Source organism: Nerophis lumbriciformis, linkage group LG37 (assembly GCF_033978685.3).
Source record: "Nerophis lumbriciformis linkage group LG37, RoL_Nlum_v2.1, whole genome shotgun sequence".
NCBI lineage: Eukaryota > Metazoa > Chordata > Actinopteri > Syngnathiformes > Syngnathidae > Nerophis > Nerophis lumbriciformis.
This window is the reverse complement of record NC_084584.2, coordinates 21,719,408-21,736,558: the sequence shown is the minus strand read 5'-3', so window position 1 is coordinate 21,736,558 and position 17,151 is coordinate 21,719,408. Positions and strand designations below refer to the sequence as shown.

Here is a 17,151-nt window from a genome sequence, read left to right as displayed (position 1 = left end):
CCGTACACATCGACATTCAAGCTAACGGGCATATACAGTATTTCCCCCGTCGATGTGTCATTGACCGGGCTTGCATGCTAAGCATTCGTTGCACGAACATACTAGCTTTGTTAGACAAGATCATAGACTGTATTGGACAATATAGTTTATATACGTAATGTCCATTTCCATTTATTATAAGTAATAAGAAAACGTAAATGCCGGACTTACCTATCAAGGAGGAAATTAGCAAGTTTTGGTGTCCGATGAAAAAACCTTCTCCGTCTTCAATCGTCTCCATCTTTCAAAGGCATCCCCGATACAAATCCTTGTTGTGTTCCTAGCTTTGTCATGAATAAGTTGAGAATCGTAACGACACCTTTTAGATTTAAAAGGTCTGACATGTTTAGTAACTTTACCAGTGGCAGCAACTAGACGAATATGGCGGTGCGTAACTGGCAACCTAGATGTAACACACTCACAGACTTTCTAATTGGTCAAACGGTTGAGGGCGGGACATCGAAATGAAAACAATAACAAGATTTCGAGGCTGTAAATCTAATTTTGAAATGAGCTTATTACGGCTGAACTACTGTTATCAGTTATAGAGGTATTCGAAAAGAACATGATTCATTCATGCCTTTTGACATATCAGGGCCATTTAATGATGACTTGACACAAAATTATTACATATGGCTCATTTACTAGACACATGGAGAGTTATCAAAACAAAACAAAAGTGAGTACAACAGACTTGATGAGATAATATAGAAGAAATGCAATGAGGTTAAAGAAGCTTGGATGAACTCACAATGTGAAGCAATAGAACAACACAAGGATACTGACAGCAAATACCAGAGGTGGGACCAAGTCATTGCTTTGCAAGTCACAAGTAAGTCTCAAGTCTTTGCCCTCAAGTCCGAGTCAAGTCCCGAGTCAAGACAGGGCAAGCCGAGTCAAGTCCAAAGTCAAGACTGGAAAGTCTCAAGTCAAGTCCCAAGTCCTGCATTTTGAGTTTCGAGTCCTTTCAAGTCGTTTAACCACAGACTAATATATTTACACAGATTGTGTATGCTTTTAAAACGCTGTATTTATTTATTAAAACATAGTGCTGACATTGCACTTCAAAATAGCACTATTAACCAGTCATTTTAAACATGTAACTCATTCCTTTACAGAATAAACACATTTGAAAAAAACAAGTGCAACTGTACTTATTTGCACAAAAGTGTTAACATTGTATTTCCATGGCATATTGCATTGTAACTAGTTCCACAGCAGTTTCTATCCTGTTCTTACCTTATCTCATTGATCTCATCTCATACTGTATGTGTGTTTATGTGTGCGTACACATGAAAAACATAACAAATACATGAACATAACAATGAACAGAGTTGTACTTTTTAGATGTCAGGACCCTATGCAATATGTACACATATTCTTAATATAGTATACATTTTAACTGACCTTTATTTGACTATGTTTGTCTTTTTGTAGGTGGCTAAAATACGCGGTGCTGCTGACCACCGTCTAACTTTACGTTACTGTGTGTGATACATTGACTAACGTTACGTTACTGTGTGTGATACATTGACTAACGTAATGTTTCTGTGTGTGATACATTGACTAACGTTACGTTACTGTGTGTGATACATTGACTAACGTTACGTTACTGTGTGTGATACATTGACTAACGTAACGTTATGTGTAGGTACCTCATGCAACCCTGCTTAAAAAAAAATCACTTGACAAAAAGTATGAATAAGGTAGCAAACTGCAGTGGACGCAACAGATTGCAGTGTTTGCAATGACGTTGTAACCATAGACAGCTTATAAGTAGACGCAGGTTGCTGTGACGTGAGCAATTTGGCCGCCATCTTGAAGTGCTGATGAGGAGCCGGCGAGCAGCCTAAACTGACAGTTGACAGGTAGAAAACAAAGATGCCGGGCTGGTGTTCAGCGTCTTCCTGCTCAAATGAGCGGACTGTTGAAAATAGGAATCGGGGGATTACTTTTCACAAGTAAGATTTAACATTAACGTACTATTGGTTGTATCTTATGAAAATAATATTACCACAGAGTTGAGAAGGATCAAAGATCTTCCATATTTGTATGTGAAAATCACAAATAAATCTTCTGGGGGAGGATGACGCCCCTACAGGGGTTTGGTTTACAAACTTTCAGCCCCACCTAAAACAAAATTCACCAGCCGCCACTGATTATGATGCATTCTCATTTTAGGCAAAGTATAAGACAATACTTTCTTAACAGTATAATTGTAACCAGGAATAAGTCTTCAAGTAACAATATTCAAATACTAACATTGTTGGGTAAAACAGAATTTGGTTTTATTCTGAATCCAGTGAAACAGATTGGTGGTTTTAGCTGATATGAAGACTTTCAGGTGTTTATTTATGTTTAAGTATTTGGCAGACGCTTTTATCCAAAGCGACTTACATAAAATAATACATATAAAACAATCACTGCAAACATGATCATTTAAGGGAAGAATGTAATAGAAAATATCAATACAAAGTGTCAAGACAGAATAAACTCTCTGCTGCTGAAGCAACAGAGATACAGTCTATAGGTCCCTAAGATATATAGATATCTAATGTATTCATACATTGTTTATGTAGGATATACGCATGTATATATAACCTAATCATATTGTTTCTTCAACTTAAAAATAGTTTACCGTTTTTCCCCCCTTCTCTGGGATTATATTCCCAGTTTTGATCTCGGACGTCTGGTCACTTATAGCGTATAAGAATATTATATTACTGTTAAGCAAACTATGAATAATAAAACACGCCAAAACATGTGTCTGTTATCATAGCTACACGTATGACAAAAAGGGGGGTGAAAATCAGTGGTATTCAGTGAGGTAAGATAAATTAAATGCGCTGACAGTTCATTGCTCCTGCCAAATGAATTGCACTGAGTGGAGCGGATCACCACTCCAAGATGGCGGCCCCGCGCCTCGTCTGCGCCAGTAGGCAGTAGCGCTCTATGCTGCGTCTACTTATAAGATGTCTATGGCTATAACGTTAGCAGTGAGTTTGCAGCCTCACTGATTTAACTACACAGCAAATAAAAGTCACGTTACTTAGCCAATAAACGTTATCTTACATTCAAAACTTACCCTTCTTTGTGCAACTTCAAATGTTGAACGTTGTTGCGTCTCCGTCTGTAATATTCGAACTGCGTGATTTGCATACGGCAATTCGTTTTTTGTTGACCAAGTCGTAGTTTTTATACCCGAACGAAACCAACTTTGGCATAATTGTTTATCACTGGCACGTTGTTGGACAACTCTTCTTCATTGGTTGTACTGCAATTTGATTGGATGAATGCTGCGTGATGAAAACAACGTAGATCTAATTTGATTGGCTGTTGTACTGACAGCACACCAGCTGACAGGAACAACACGTGGAGAGACACAGACGAAGAAAATGAAAGATACGGAGCGCTCCCAAATAACTTTTTAAGCTTTGGATTTTGGGGAAAGTAGCAAGTCATGTCAAGTCATGTCAAGTCAAAAGGCTCAAGTCCAAGTGAAGTCACAAGTCATTGATGTTAATGTCTAAGTCGAGTTGCAAGTCTCTTTACATTTTGTCAAGTCGAGTCTAAAGTCATCAAATTCATGACTCGAGTCTGACTCGAGTCCAAGTCATGTGACTCGAGTCCACACCTCTGGCAAATACATACACCAAAAAGTCCAAAACGTCAACGGAAAACGGGGGCCCTCAAAATCAGGATGCATTACATCAAAGGAAGGCAAAGTATTTATAGGTAATAAACATCATTTATGATGGTGGGCAAATTCCATCCGATAAAAAAAAAAAAATGAAAAAAAACCTTGTCAAAGAAAGCAGCAGCCACAGACTGTGATCAACAAAGGATAGTAAAGGTATATTTATTTAGCGTATTTAGTACGTTTATTATAAAGTTAAAGTTAAAGTGCCAATGATTGTCACACACACACTAGGTGTGGTAAAATTATTCTCTGCATTTGACCCATCACCCTTGATCACCCCCTGGGAGGTGAGGGGAGCAGTGGGCAGCAGCGGTGGCCGCGCCCGGGAATCATTTTGGTGATTTATAGTTTAGTTCAAACATGCATACAGTTACAATATGATATTTCCAGTTCCTCATTACGTGTCTGAAAAGGAGTGGGAAGAAGCAGATCTTATTTAATCCAACCCTTTGTGTTAAGTTTTTTTTGTAACACATTTGTTTGTACTCAATCTGTAACGCAAACAGTGGCTAAATAAATATATAAATACGATAAATGAGTAAGTAAATAAATAAATTAAGGTTTTCATAAATAAATAGTTAATTAAGCTGCTAATTCCATAATGAGATGAATAAGATGATCTAATTTGTTCATAAGGTTCAAGATGTTTATCAGGATTCTTCTTCCTAGTAATTTGTGTTCGACAGTCTTCAAACTGCATTATTTTAGTGCATTGTTTGACTTCTTTGCTTAACCCATTCCATAATTTAATTTTTAATTCCACATCCTGATATAATGAAAGTCTTAAGTGTTGTTCGTGCATACTAATGTTTTTATTTTAGATTTTTTTAGATTGATATTTTCCCTCTTTTATTAAGAATAATTGTTATACATTTTTGGGTAGCAGGTTATATAGTGAACAAAAATATTAACGCAACACTTTTATTTTTGCTCCCATTTTTCCTGAGTTGAACTCGAAGATCTAAAATTTTTACTATGTATACTATTCCTCTCAAATATTGTTGACAAATCTGTCTACATCTGTGTTAGTGAGCATTTCTGTTTTGCCAAGATAATGCATCCCACCTCACAAGTGTGGCATATCAAGATGCTGATTAAACAGTAGGATTATTGCACAGGTGTGCCTTAGGCTGCCCACAATTAAAAAGGTCACTCTGAAATGTGCAGTTTTACTTTATTGGGGTCTGGTGTGACCACCATTTGCTTCAAGTAGTGCAACACATCTCCTTGGCATAGAGTTGATCAGGTTGTTGATTGTGGCCTGTGGAATGTTGGTCCACTCCTCTTCAATGGCTGTGCCAAGTTGCTGGATATTGTCAGGAACTGGAACAGGCTATCGTATACGCCGATCCACTGCATCCCAAACATGCTCAGTGGGTGTCATGTCCGGTGAGTATGCTGGCCATGCAAGAACTGGGATGTTTTCAGCTTCCAGGAATTGTGTACATATCCTTGCAACATGGAGCCGTGCAATGTCATGCTGCAACATGAGGTCATGGTCTCGGATGATTGGCACAACAATGGGCCTCAGGATCTCGTCACAGTATCTCTGTGCATTTAAAATGCCATCAATAAAATGCACTTACGTTCGTTGTCCATTACATACGCCTGCCCAAACCATAACCATTGGCCACTCGATTCACAACGTTGGCATCAGCAAACCGCTCTCCCACACGACGCCACACACGCTGTCTGCCATCAGCCCTGAACAGTGAAAACCGGTATTCTCACTCAATTTGGTTACGACAACGAACTGTAGTCAGGTCGAGACCCCGATGAGGACGACGAGCATGCAGATGAGCTTCTCTGAGAGGGTTTCTCACAGTTTGTGTAGTAATCTTTTGATAATGCAATTATTGCAGCAACTGTCTGGGTGGCTGGTCTCAGACAATCATGGAGGTGCACCTGCTGCATGTGGAGGTCTTGGGCTGGTGTAGTTACACGTGGTGTTCGGTTGTGAGGCCGGTTGGATGTACTGCCCAATCCTATGAAAGCCTTTGGAGACGGCTGATGGTAAATAAATGAACATTCAGTTCACGGGAAACAGCTCTGGTGGACATTCCTGCTAACTGCACACTCCTTCAAAACTTGCGACATCTGTGGCATTGTGCTGTGTGATAAAACTGCACATTTCAGAGTGGCCTTTTTGTTGTGGGCAGCCGAAGGCACACCTGTGCAATAATCAGCATTTTGGTATGCCACACCTGTGAGGTGGGATGGATTATCTTGCCAAAGAAGAAATGCTCACTAACACAGATTTAGAAAGATTTGTGAGCAATATTTGAGAGGAATAGGCCTTCTGTGTATGTAGCAAAAGTTTTAGATCTTTGAGTTCAACCCATGAAAAACGGGAGCAAAGACAAAAGTGTTGCGTTTATATTTTTGTTCAGTGTAGTTTGCTTTGTGCATTATTTTAGCTGTTTGCAAATGCACCAAATCATTGAGTTTTTATATTTTGGATTCAATAAAGTGTTTCAATGTTCTCGATATTCAATAGTATGTATTACCCTAACTGACCTTATTTGTAACACGGTTAATGAATAAAGCGTACTTTTGTACACAATATTACTGTAACACTCGCAAGTAAAAGAGAATATGGAGTGATTTTTGTTCCATAACATATTACTTCATTATTGACGTATTTCTTTCCACCTTATGTTCCATATTTTATATGAAATTCCCAGTTAATTTTATCATCTATTATTACACCCAAATATTTGATTTATTTTCCCCTGTCAATGTCATGTATATTTGTATTTTTTATTTAACTTTCTCTTCTACTGTTACCGAATAGCATTATTAAAATGTTACTTAGATTCAAAGATAGTCTGTTTTTGTCAAACCATCTCTAATTTGTTAATTTATTTTGTTATTATTTGTATTAGTTTCTGTGGGTTCGCTCCTGAACAAAACGCAGTCGCGACAAATATTAACTTTTAAGACCTTTGTAACTTTACAAATGTCCTTTATGTAGACATTAAACAATTTTGGTCCCAGTATAGAGCCCTGTGGTACGCCGTAAGAATTTGAATCAATCTACTAGTTTTATTACTATAGGTGGAGTGACCTAGCGGCACATTTGGGCACTTCTGGGTTTAAGCGATGGTCTAAGCCCCATTAGGCTACTGTTTATTTATCTGAATCAGTGCAGATTTAGGCATATTTTTAAAGGTTTAGAGGCAAGCGATCATGAAAAAAATATTTTAAATGGGATTGATTGGATGTTTTACACGCTTAAGGAAAATATAAACCATTTATTATGACAACGAGGTTACAGCTACTTCACTTCACTTCACTTGATACTCACGCTATTTAGAGAGTAAAAGACTTGAGGCACATCATGTCTTTACATCTGGAAGACAAAGTTGGACTTATTTGTGCATTTGTAAGCAACGTATTTGATTAACATAATGAGTGCCGTGCTGCTGTGTTGTGACACTAATGAGAAAAAGAATACGTTTGTTTGCAGTTGATTTCCTGCTACAAATATTAGTCTTATCTACAATTCATGTCTGCTGTAGTTTTTATGCTGTGAAGTTCATAGTTTGTCTCATTATTTAGTTTTATATATCCCTTTTGTTCAGCGTGAATCTTTGTTAGCGATATCAAGATTCATTATATGCCGTGAGCCTACGAGGGATTTATTCATCTAGTTTAATAATACTATTAAGAAAATGTTCTTGATGCTAACAAATATCACCAAAGACGCTATGTGGTCATCCGTGTTGAACAATGCACTTGGCTTTCCTGCACAACAACAACAACAACAACAACAACAACAACAACAACAACAACAACTATGCTTTTAGTTTCAGTTATGAAAATCCATCCCCATCCATCCATTTTCTACCGCTTGTCCCTTTTGGGGTGGCGGGAGGTGCTGGAGCCTATCTCAGCTGCATTCGGGCGGAAGGCGGTGTACACCCTGGACAAGTCGAGTTATGAAAATTGACAAAGATAATACAGTGGATTGGACCAACAATAACAATATTTATTACTCAGGCTTAACATGACGTTATGTTTATTTGCACTAGCAGGTCTTCGTAGTTATATTCAGGCATAGCAACCACAAAAGAACACAAACTAATGCGATCTCTTGTCCTTTCTTTGCGTTTATTTCTGCTATCAAACACTACTAAGATAGTAGAAAATAAACTTGATTGCATCCCAAACAAATCAAATGTTCAAACAAACATTTTACCAAGTTATCACTGCAGACACAAGTGGTCTGATTGTATACCACAAGTAGATGAAAGTGATATATTTAAGGGCCATTTCCTTCCAAGCACTTAGGTTTGTCCCCTGACCTTATTACCTTTATGAACCACTTATTTTGAGACTACATGAAAGTTCTTTCCTATCTCTCTATTTGAACGATTGGAACGCCCAAGAACAGAACAGCAATACCGCATTTTCTGCAAAAAGTCTACACTCACTCTCACTTGTTTTAATGCTACGCTCAAGCTGCTTGACCATCGAAGAAGCCGAAGAAAAAAAACAGATATGACGTCATATGCAACCCTCCTATTGGAAGTTAAGTCTTATGAGTCACACCACCAAAATTCTCCTTTTAGTACTAATGGCAAGAGCAAGCAATAAATTAATCCAGAGCTCTCCACCACCCAATATGGATTTCTCCCAGACAAGGGGCACCAGAAATGCTACATTCACGCTCATCACATACTTGGGTTTTGTAGACTACTTCAAAGCAATTGATGGAGTAAAACATGCAAAACTCTACCAAATCTTGAGTGAGCTTGATATTGTTCGGAAAGACCCGAGGATTAGCAGAAATCTGTACTTGGACTAAGAAGCAGTCAACAAGTATGCAGTCAATCGAGAGCCATTCAAAAGGGAGTTCTGCAAGGTTGTGTACTCTCTCCTGACATATCCAGCAAAATTACCATACGCAGCAAATCGAGCTGGAATCAAAGTTGTCGGAATCAATATCACCAATTCAGATATACAGACGACGCTCTACTAGCGGCAGAGTCTGGAAAACACCTACTGAACATTTTAATCACCGTTGTAGCCTACAGTGAAGCAAATTTACCTAAATGTTAACAAAACTTTCTAAGAAACCTCTAACATGTAACATGCAACAAGAAGAAATTAAAACAAGTTTGTAGATAGATAGTAGATGCAAAAAAGAGATCAACCAATTTAATCGATTTATTATATTTAGAAATAGAAAGAGCTCACTTGACACCAAGTTCTGTTTCTGTTGTAAATAGTGTAAATAATTCAATGTATGCACCCTGATGATTGTCTTGTTTGATGACTGTATTATGATGATAGTATATATGATAGTATATATCTGTATCATGAATCAATTTAAGTGGACCCCGACTTAAACAAGTTGAAAAACTTATTTGGGTGTTACCATTTAGTGGTCAATTGTACGGAATATGTACTGTACTGTGCAATCTACTAATAAAAGTCTCAATCAATCAATCAATCAAAACCAAACTCAGAATCCTCAAGACATATCGATGGTCTGTCCTCCTTTTTGGCTGTCAATGTTGGACTTTAAATCATCAGCAGGTGAAAAAACTACTGCTGCGAATATCACACAACGAAAAGGAAAGTAATTAAGCGGTATTAGCACTAGCAAAAACAAAACAATCTCTTATTGCAACAATTCGAAAGAGGCAACTCAAGTTTCTCGGGCATATCATCAGAAAAGACACCTTAAAAAAATTGATGTTAGCAGGAAATGAACAACATATGTCACCATCCTAAGAAACTTCTTTGGAAATATCAATAATATAGAAATATATAAAGACCAATCTCTCCCTAATCCATTGGTTTTAGTTGTTTTTTAAATACAAAATAACATCCTTACAAATTTAATATAAAGTGGCCAGAAGATGGATTTAAATAGTCATGTCATTATTTACGTAAGTCAGGTTTCTCTTTACTTAAATCGAGATTAGCAGATACACATAGGATTATCATTTGTGGGTGATACGAATAATAACAGTACATCATCATCATTATTATTATTATTATGATAATATTATTGATACATCTGCCCGGGGATTAGCCTTTCCCTGTCTCTAACAACTCGCATTTCTTCTGTTTCTAACTTTAATCAAGGGTCCTTGAATGCACCACAGTTATGTGCCTATACATAACTTTCTCCTATGCTGCCACAGACAGAATTAGTGTATTTTTACCTTTCTTCTATCGCCACATTCTTGTTAATAATAATAACAATACTGTGTACTGTGCTTAAAGGTGAGGTTTGATGACATCATGGAGTCTGTGTTGAGTGAAGTGTTTGGTGCTGGAACGAACCATTTTATATTTTTGATAGGGGAGTGTAGGTAGTCTTAGACGTTCGTAATTTGGTTTAAGCAACTTCTACATGGCCTAGTGGTTAGAGTGTCTGCCCTGAGATCGGTAGGTCGTGAGTTCAAACCCCGGCTGAGTCATACCAAAGACTATAAAAATAGCACCCATTACCTCCCTGCTTGGCACTCAGCATCAAGGGTTGGAATTGGGGGTTGAATCACCAAAAATGATTCCCGGGTGTGGCCACCGCTGCTGCCCACTGCTCCCCTCACCTCCCAGGGGGTGATCATAGGTGATGGGTCAAATGCAGAGAATAATTTCGCCACACCAAGTGTGTGTGTGACAATCATGGGTACTTTTTAACTACATATTTCGGATATTGTTCACCTCAGAAGTTGTAACCAATATACAGAAAAATATGATCAACATTGTTGACGTATGTCACCGTTTAAGTGAAAACTGAGCCTGTAACTGTATGTTGCCGTCGAAAGTTAAACTACCTCAGGAGCTACACGGCCCCCACTAATTAATCAAACTGGGTTACTGAAACACTTACAGAGCGAGACCTAAAAGCGGACCACTTGACACACATTAGAGGCGTTAAATCGCTGACAACGAGCTTGTTATTTTGGTCCGAATAAAGAAGTTACTGTCACTGGAATGAGATTTGTTTACTGGGAAATATGACTTCTGCTTTTATAGCGTGCATGTGACTATCATGAGGTCATAACGAGCCAGGTGGCCCCCCAGGGGTAAAATAACTAAAAATGCATTCAATCCAAACTTTTTCCACTGAGGGCCGCACTCTAAAAAAATAAAAGCATGCGGGGGCCATTTTGATAGACTATTGTGGAAGTCGCTTCCTAGCAGTTCCACTGTCAGACACAGCACAGGAGCCAAGCGTGCAGGTTTTAACAAGGTTTCAATAATCATATGTTTCGACAAAAGTTTTCTCTCCAGCAGGACGCGACTTTTCAGCCACGTCCGTATCCTCTCTCCCCTCCTGCTCCCGGCCGCTTACTGTTAAAGACAACAGATGATTAGATTAACACATATCACCTGTGAAATCTAATCACCTGCCAGCTGTGTCTCGCCGTCAGCACTGCCACGCCCCTGTCTGATGACGCTCTGTCCTCAGCACTATGGACAGAGGCGGGGACCTTTGCTCCTGCAGGCAGCGCTGGCCACCTCTGCCTCCACAACTATATTGCTTTTTTTTTTACCTTTAGGGCTCCCTGCAAGTTTGGTCCTGGGGACGGGAAGAGTCTCAGTCATAAAAATTTTATTATTAAGTTTTATATATTTTTGTTTTTCAACGCTTAAATCTTTAGATCTATAATGAAGTAATTTTGAACTGTGTTTATAGCAAAAACACAAAATATGCAATATTTCTCCACCAAAAATTTCAGAGCTGAATATTTGAAGTAAAATAATTGGAGCCTTAAATAGTGCAATAATTCATAACAACATTGATTTGCATTCATCATTCATTTTTGAACAATGAAATAATAAAAAAAAATTCCTACTAAAATTTTCAGAAATTAAAATGGGCCCCACTCTTAAAATACCGGTATGTTTTTTTTTATTTTTTTTTTTACCTTTTTTAAGCTTTAATCTCTGATCAACTTCGGATCTATCCATCGAGTATAAGTTTTATTTTTTACGTCGTTTTTGTCATAGAAAAATCTTGTTTTTTTTATGGCAAACAAGCAATGATATTTAACGCTTAAAACTCTAGATCAGCTATATAAAAAATAATCTCTGTTTTATGCCCTTTTTGTTAAAGAAAACCCAGTGTTTATGGCAAACACAAAGTATGCAATATTTCCCCCAAAAAATATTTTAAAATGGAATATTTGATGTGAAGTAATTGGAGCCTTCAATAGGTCAATATTGCATTCCACATTCAACAATGACAGTTTTAATGTTCTTAGAGTCAACATTGCAACTTGTTCTTGTTACATTACACCTGTATCCTGCTTTATTCCACTTTTTTATGTTTTTTTCCGTCATAGTATTTTTAGAATGTGCCGCGGGCTATTAAAAAGTTTGCTGCGGGCCGCACATACACTTTGGACATCATTGGCCTACTAGATTAAAAAAGGAGGAGTTCATTTAATGTATTAAAATAAACTGAATAATGGTTATTTTGTCATTGTGTTCCTCTGCCCCAGAATAAAGAGAGGGAGCGCATGAGGGAGCGGGAGAAGGCAGCCCGGGAGAGGGAGTCCCGTTACAACAACGGTCACCTCTTCACCTCCCTCACAGTGTCGGGAACCACGCTATGCTCTGCGTGCAACAAGAGCATCACGGCCAAGGAGGCGCTCTGCTGTCCCAGTAAGTCTTGACGGAAAAATACAATGAAAAGGATAGGGAAAAAGGAAGCGAAACTATAGCACAGCTAACTAACATTACTGTCCTATTTTACAAGACCACCATGTTAGGTTATAGGCTAAAGAAAAATGCTGAATTTTACTACTACCGCATGTGAAACTGCAAGATAGTTTGCAGAACTTTGTCCCTTATTTTAAGACGTGTAGCAAAGCCTTCCTTTTATTTATTTTTTTTGTCCTTAAAGTGGTGGGCGTTTACATTGAGCGGGTTCATCCAGCTGTTAGGGCAAAGCCCCTGGCATAAACACTCTATGGCAGTGGTTCTCAAATGGGGGTACGCGGACCCCTGGGGGTACTTGAAGGTATGCCAAGGGGTATGTGAGATTTTTTTTAAATATTCTAAAAATAGCAACAATTCAAAAATCCTTTATAAATATATTGAATAATACTTCAACAAAATATGAATGTAAGTTCATAAACTGAACATCAAATCAAGTAGGCTATTACATTCATTACAATGCAATAATGCAATAATACAATATTCAGTGTTGACAGCTAGATTTTTTGTGGACATGTTCCATAAATATTGATGTTAAAGATTTCTTTTTTTGTGAAGAAATGTTTAGAATTAAGTTCATAAATCCAGATGGATCTCTATTACAATCCCCAAAGAGGGCACTTTAAGTTGATGATTACTTCTATGTGTAGAAATCTTTATTTATAATTGAATCACTTGTTTATTTTTCAACAAGTTTTTAGTTATTTTTATATCTTTTTTTCCAAATAGTTCAAGAAAGACCACAACAAATGAGCAGTAATTTGCACTGTTATATAATAAACTGATGACATAGTGCTGTATTTTACTTCTTTATCTCTTTTTTTTCAACCAAAAATGCTTTGCTCTGATTAGGGGGTACTTGAATTAAAAACAATTTCACAGGGGGTACATCACTGAAAAAAGGTTGAGAACCACTGCTCTATGGGGTTGTTTAGGGCTACAAACACGACATGATTATGGCGAGGGGTGTTTGCTTGTTCTACTTTGATGGACTGAATTCACTGCCTCATAGATATATGTATACTTTGTAAGCTTCTATTCAGCGGTTAGTCAACATGTCCTTTGTAATAGTTTTAGTTGTGTTTAGCAGCAGCGGGGCCGCGTCCATTCAAAAGCCCATTAAGATAATTGCTAATTTAGCATTGTTTCGAACGCTGTCATTGTGACAGATTTATGAGCATATTTCTAAAATGACCATATTACTTAAGTTTATAGTGGAGGCCCTATGTGTCAAAGTCAAGGGCCGCGGGCCAGATCCTACGGCCCCGGGGATGATATTTGATTAGTATTAGAACCGGCCCGCAGGCCACAGCCGCCTGCTGCTGTTTTGCATGCACCAATACTCCATCAGTGTTGGCGCTAGGAATTTTCAAAATGGGATCCCAGGGACCCCGCAGTAAATTTTTGGGGTCCCACTTTTTTGTAACCTTTTTGAAAACAAATGATAAATGTATGAATTATCCTGTTATATCTCACGTTCTATATTGTGTTTTGGAAAAAAGTTGTCATTTATGCATTCAACTTGATATTAAGGAACATATTTTATTTTTTAAAGGGCATTTACTTGTTTACTGTTTGCCTGTTGAAAATGTTTCCCCTTGAAATAACTGACAGAGCCAGAAGAAAATATTGCTTTATTCATTTAATGTACAGGACATGTGATTTTTCTTTGAAGGAAGTTAGTTTTTGTCTGTGAGCCTGTTGAAAAAATGTTTTCACTTGAAATTAGTGACAGAGCCATACAAAAATGTTGGATTACTCATTTAATCATTAAATAAAATACAGTACACTGTGTTAGGTCTTGGTTCAATAGGTTATGCGCAATCATTTTAACATGTTTTAATAAACATTGGACCAGTCCGGCCCTCGGCTTGTAGCAAATTAGTTTTTTGGCCCTCTGATGTATTTGACTTCGACATCCCTGGTGTAGCCGAACCTTTTCCCCAAATATATAATTTGTAAAAAAACAGTTGTAGAGGGGGGCGTGGCCTGCGGGCCCGCAGCGAGGCAGGGTGTGCCAGGACCGGCCTCGAAGTCAGCGGCCACGCCCCCCTCCACAACAGTTTTTTTGAATATATAGTTTTTGCCCATTTATTAAGTGTCGTTTACTTTTTCGGTTAATGTCGAAGCTGCAAAGCAGTTTTGAATAGTCTTTACTGCGACAGGAGATTTTGAAGACTTTTTTTCCCCCTTGGACCTACAGTGCATCCGGAAAGTATTCACAGTATCAACTTATTTTTTTTAACCTTTTCATATAAACTTTGGACACTATCTAGAGCAGTGGTTCTCAAACTTCTTTCGCCATTTACCAACTCAGAAAACACGTGGCTCTCAAAATACCACCACAATAACCAAAATTAAAATACAGTCGCATAGTATGCACTAGGGTTGTACGGTATACCGGTACTAATGAATCAAAAACGATACTATACTCTGTTTGAAAAGTACCGGGCATGACGGTGCGTCATCACGTCATGATATTGCTGGTTTTACGAGCAGACGAGCATGTTCGGCAGTGCACAATCACGGAGTACTTACAAGCAGACACAGTGTGTAGACAGAAAAGGGAGATCGGACGCATTTTGGCCTAAAAATAAAGATAAAGGTGAAGTTATAACACTGAAACGCACTCAGGAAGAGGTGCTTTAAGATATGTCTAGCTAGCTAGCAGCGAACGTCCATCCGCAGTCGGCAGTGTTTTAGCTACTTCTAAATCACTAATCCTCACCTCCATGGGGGCGAATAAAGTAGCAGATATCATGACTGTGTTACAATACTTACTAGACTGCCCTATAGCTCATAGTGTGTTACACCAGTGATATTAAAGACCAGCATGGGGCCACAAACAAAATCTTATTTAGGGCCACAAAAAGCCTGGGATCGGCTCTGGGTCAGCGCCTCTTCTCTCAAAAGTGGAGCAAATAAGTAAAGGTGATGAGAGATTTTTTCTTCTCTAAACACACTCAAAGGACACATAGAGAACATTACTAACATGTCTGAGATTTTTTAAACATACTAAGTCTAATTTTTCTATTTTTTTTCCCAGCATGCAATGTGACTATCCACAACCGCTGCAGGGACACGTTACCAAACTGTGCCAAAGTCAAACAGCGGGTGAGAAACCAGCCATTTTTTGTGAAATAAAGAGTAGAAATGTGTCTAGAAGTGTTTACTAGTCATTGGACATTTGTAAAAAAATAATAATAATAATAATAGTATGAGCTGTTGAGTGGAACAATAACAATAAGTCATATTTTTATGTTTCTCATTCACAGCAGCAGAAGACAGCGCTCATGCGGAACAACTCATCCTTGCAAAATGTCACACTGCGCACAAGAAGTAAGATACCCTTCTTTTTATTTGGATCTTTTCAATGGACATTAGTATAGAAAGTACACTCGGAGTCGGAGGTCTTCAACAGAGGGTCAGTGATACCCAGGTGGTCCGCATAGGGACTGCAGGGGGTCGTGAAATATTCCCACAAATTTAAATGTATTCACAGTCGTGGTCAAAAGTTTACATACACTTGTAAAGAACATAATGTCATGGCTGACCACAGAACTTTCTTCCAGAAGGTCTTATCTTTGTCCATGTGATGTCAGATGAAACAAAAATGTAGCTGTTTGGCCACAATACCCAGCAATATGTTTGGAGGAGAAAAGGTGAGGCCTTTAATCCCAGGAACACCACACCTACCGTCAAGCATGGTGGTGGTAGTATTATGCTCTGGGCCTGTTTTGCTGCCAATGGAACTGGTGTTTTAAATGGGACAATGAAAAAGGAGGATTACCTCCAAATTCTTCAGGACAACCTAAAATCATCAGCCCGGAGGTTGGGTCTTGGGCGCAGTTGGGTGTTCCAACAGGACAATGACCCCAAACACGTCAAAAGTGGTAAAGGAATGGCTAAATCAGGCTAGAATTAAGGTTTTAGAATGGCCTTCCCAAAGTCCTGACTTTGGGACATGGTGTGGACAATGCTGAAGAAACAAGTCCATGTCAGAAAACCAACAAATTTAGCTGAACTGCACCAATTTTGTCAAGAGGAGTGGTCAAAAATACAACCAGAAGCTTGCCAGAAGCTTGTGGATGGCTACCAAAAGCGCCTTATTGCAGTGAAACTTGCCAAGGGACATCCATCCATCCATCCATTTCTACCGCTTGTCCCCAGGCTTGTCCCCAGGCCAAAGGACATGTAACCAAATACTAACATTGCTGTATGTATACTTTTGACCCAGCAGATTTGGTCACATTTTCAGTAGACCCATAATAAATTCATAAAACTTCATGAATGTTGTAGAAATGATTGGAAACTCAAGACAGCCATGACATTATGTTCTTTACAAGTGTATGTAAACTTTTGACCACGACTGTAAATAAACATTAACACTGAGACGACACACCGTAGTGTAGTTTATCATTTAAAATACAAACATGAATACTATAATGATAATATTTTATTCATGTTAGCATTTGAGATAGCTAACAATTAGCGCACCAGTTGCCAGCTAGCAACTAAAGCGCCAGTCGTCGGCTAGAAGTTAAAGCGACAGTTCCTAGCTATTGATTAGCGCACCAGTTGTTAACTAGCGATTAGCACTCCAGTTTCCAACTGGCGATTAACATGCTAGTTATCAGCTAGCAATTACCGCGCTAAATGCCAGCTAGCGATTACCGAGCTAGTTATCAGCTACCGATTGGCGCGCCAGGCGTCCGCGTGCAATT

The 17,151-nt window shown here is 38.4% G+C and overlaps 1 protein-coding gene across 4 annotated transcripts in view; it reads left to right on the top strand.

The window, feature by feature from the left end:
- arhgef2a (Rho guanine nucleotide exchange factor (GEF) 2a) overlaps window positions 1-17,151 on the top strand; it is a 54,199-nt gene that overhangs the window by 4,468 nt on the left and 32,580 nt on the right. For 3 of the 4 annotated variants that reach the window (XM_061931207.1, XM_061931206.2, XM_061931208.2), the window contains 3 exons: window positions 12,211-12,373; window positions 15,474-15,541; window positions 15,703-15,766. In XM_061931207.1, coding sequence (XP_061787191.1) covers window positions 12,211-12,373; window positions 15,474-15,541; window positions 15,703-15,766 — 295 coding nt within the window. The remainder of the gene's footprint in view (window positions 1-12,210; window positions 12,374-15,473; window positions 15,542-15,702; window positions 15,767-17,151) is intronic. The other variant, XM_061931209.2, reaches the window with a different exon arrangement.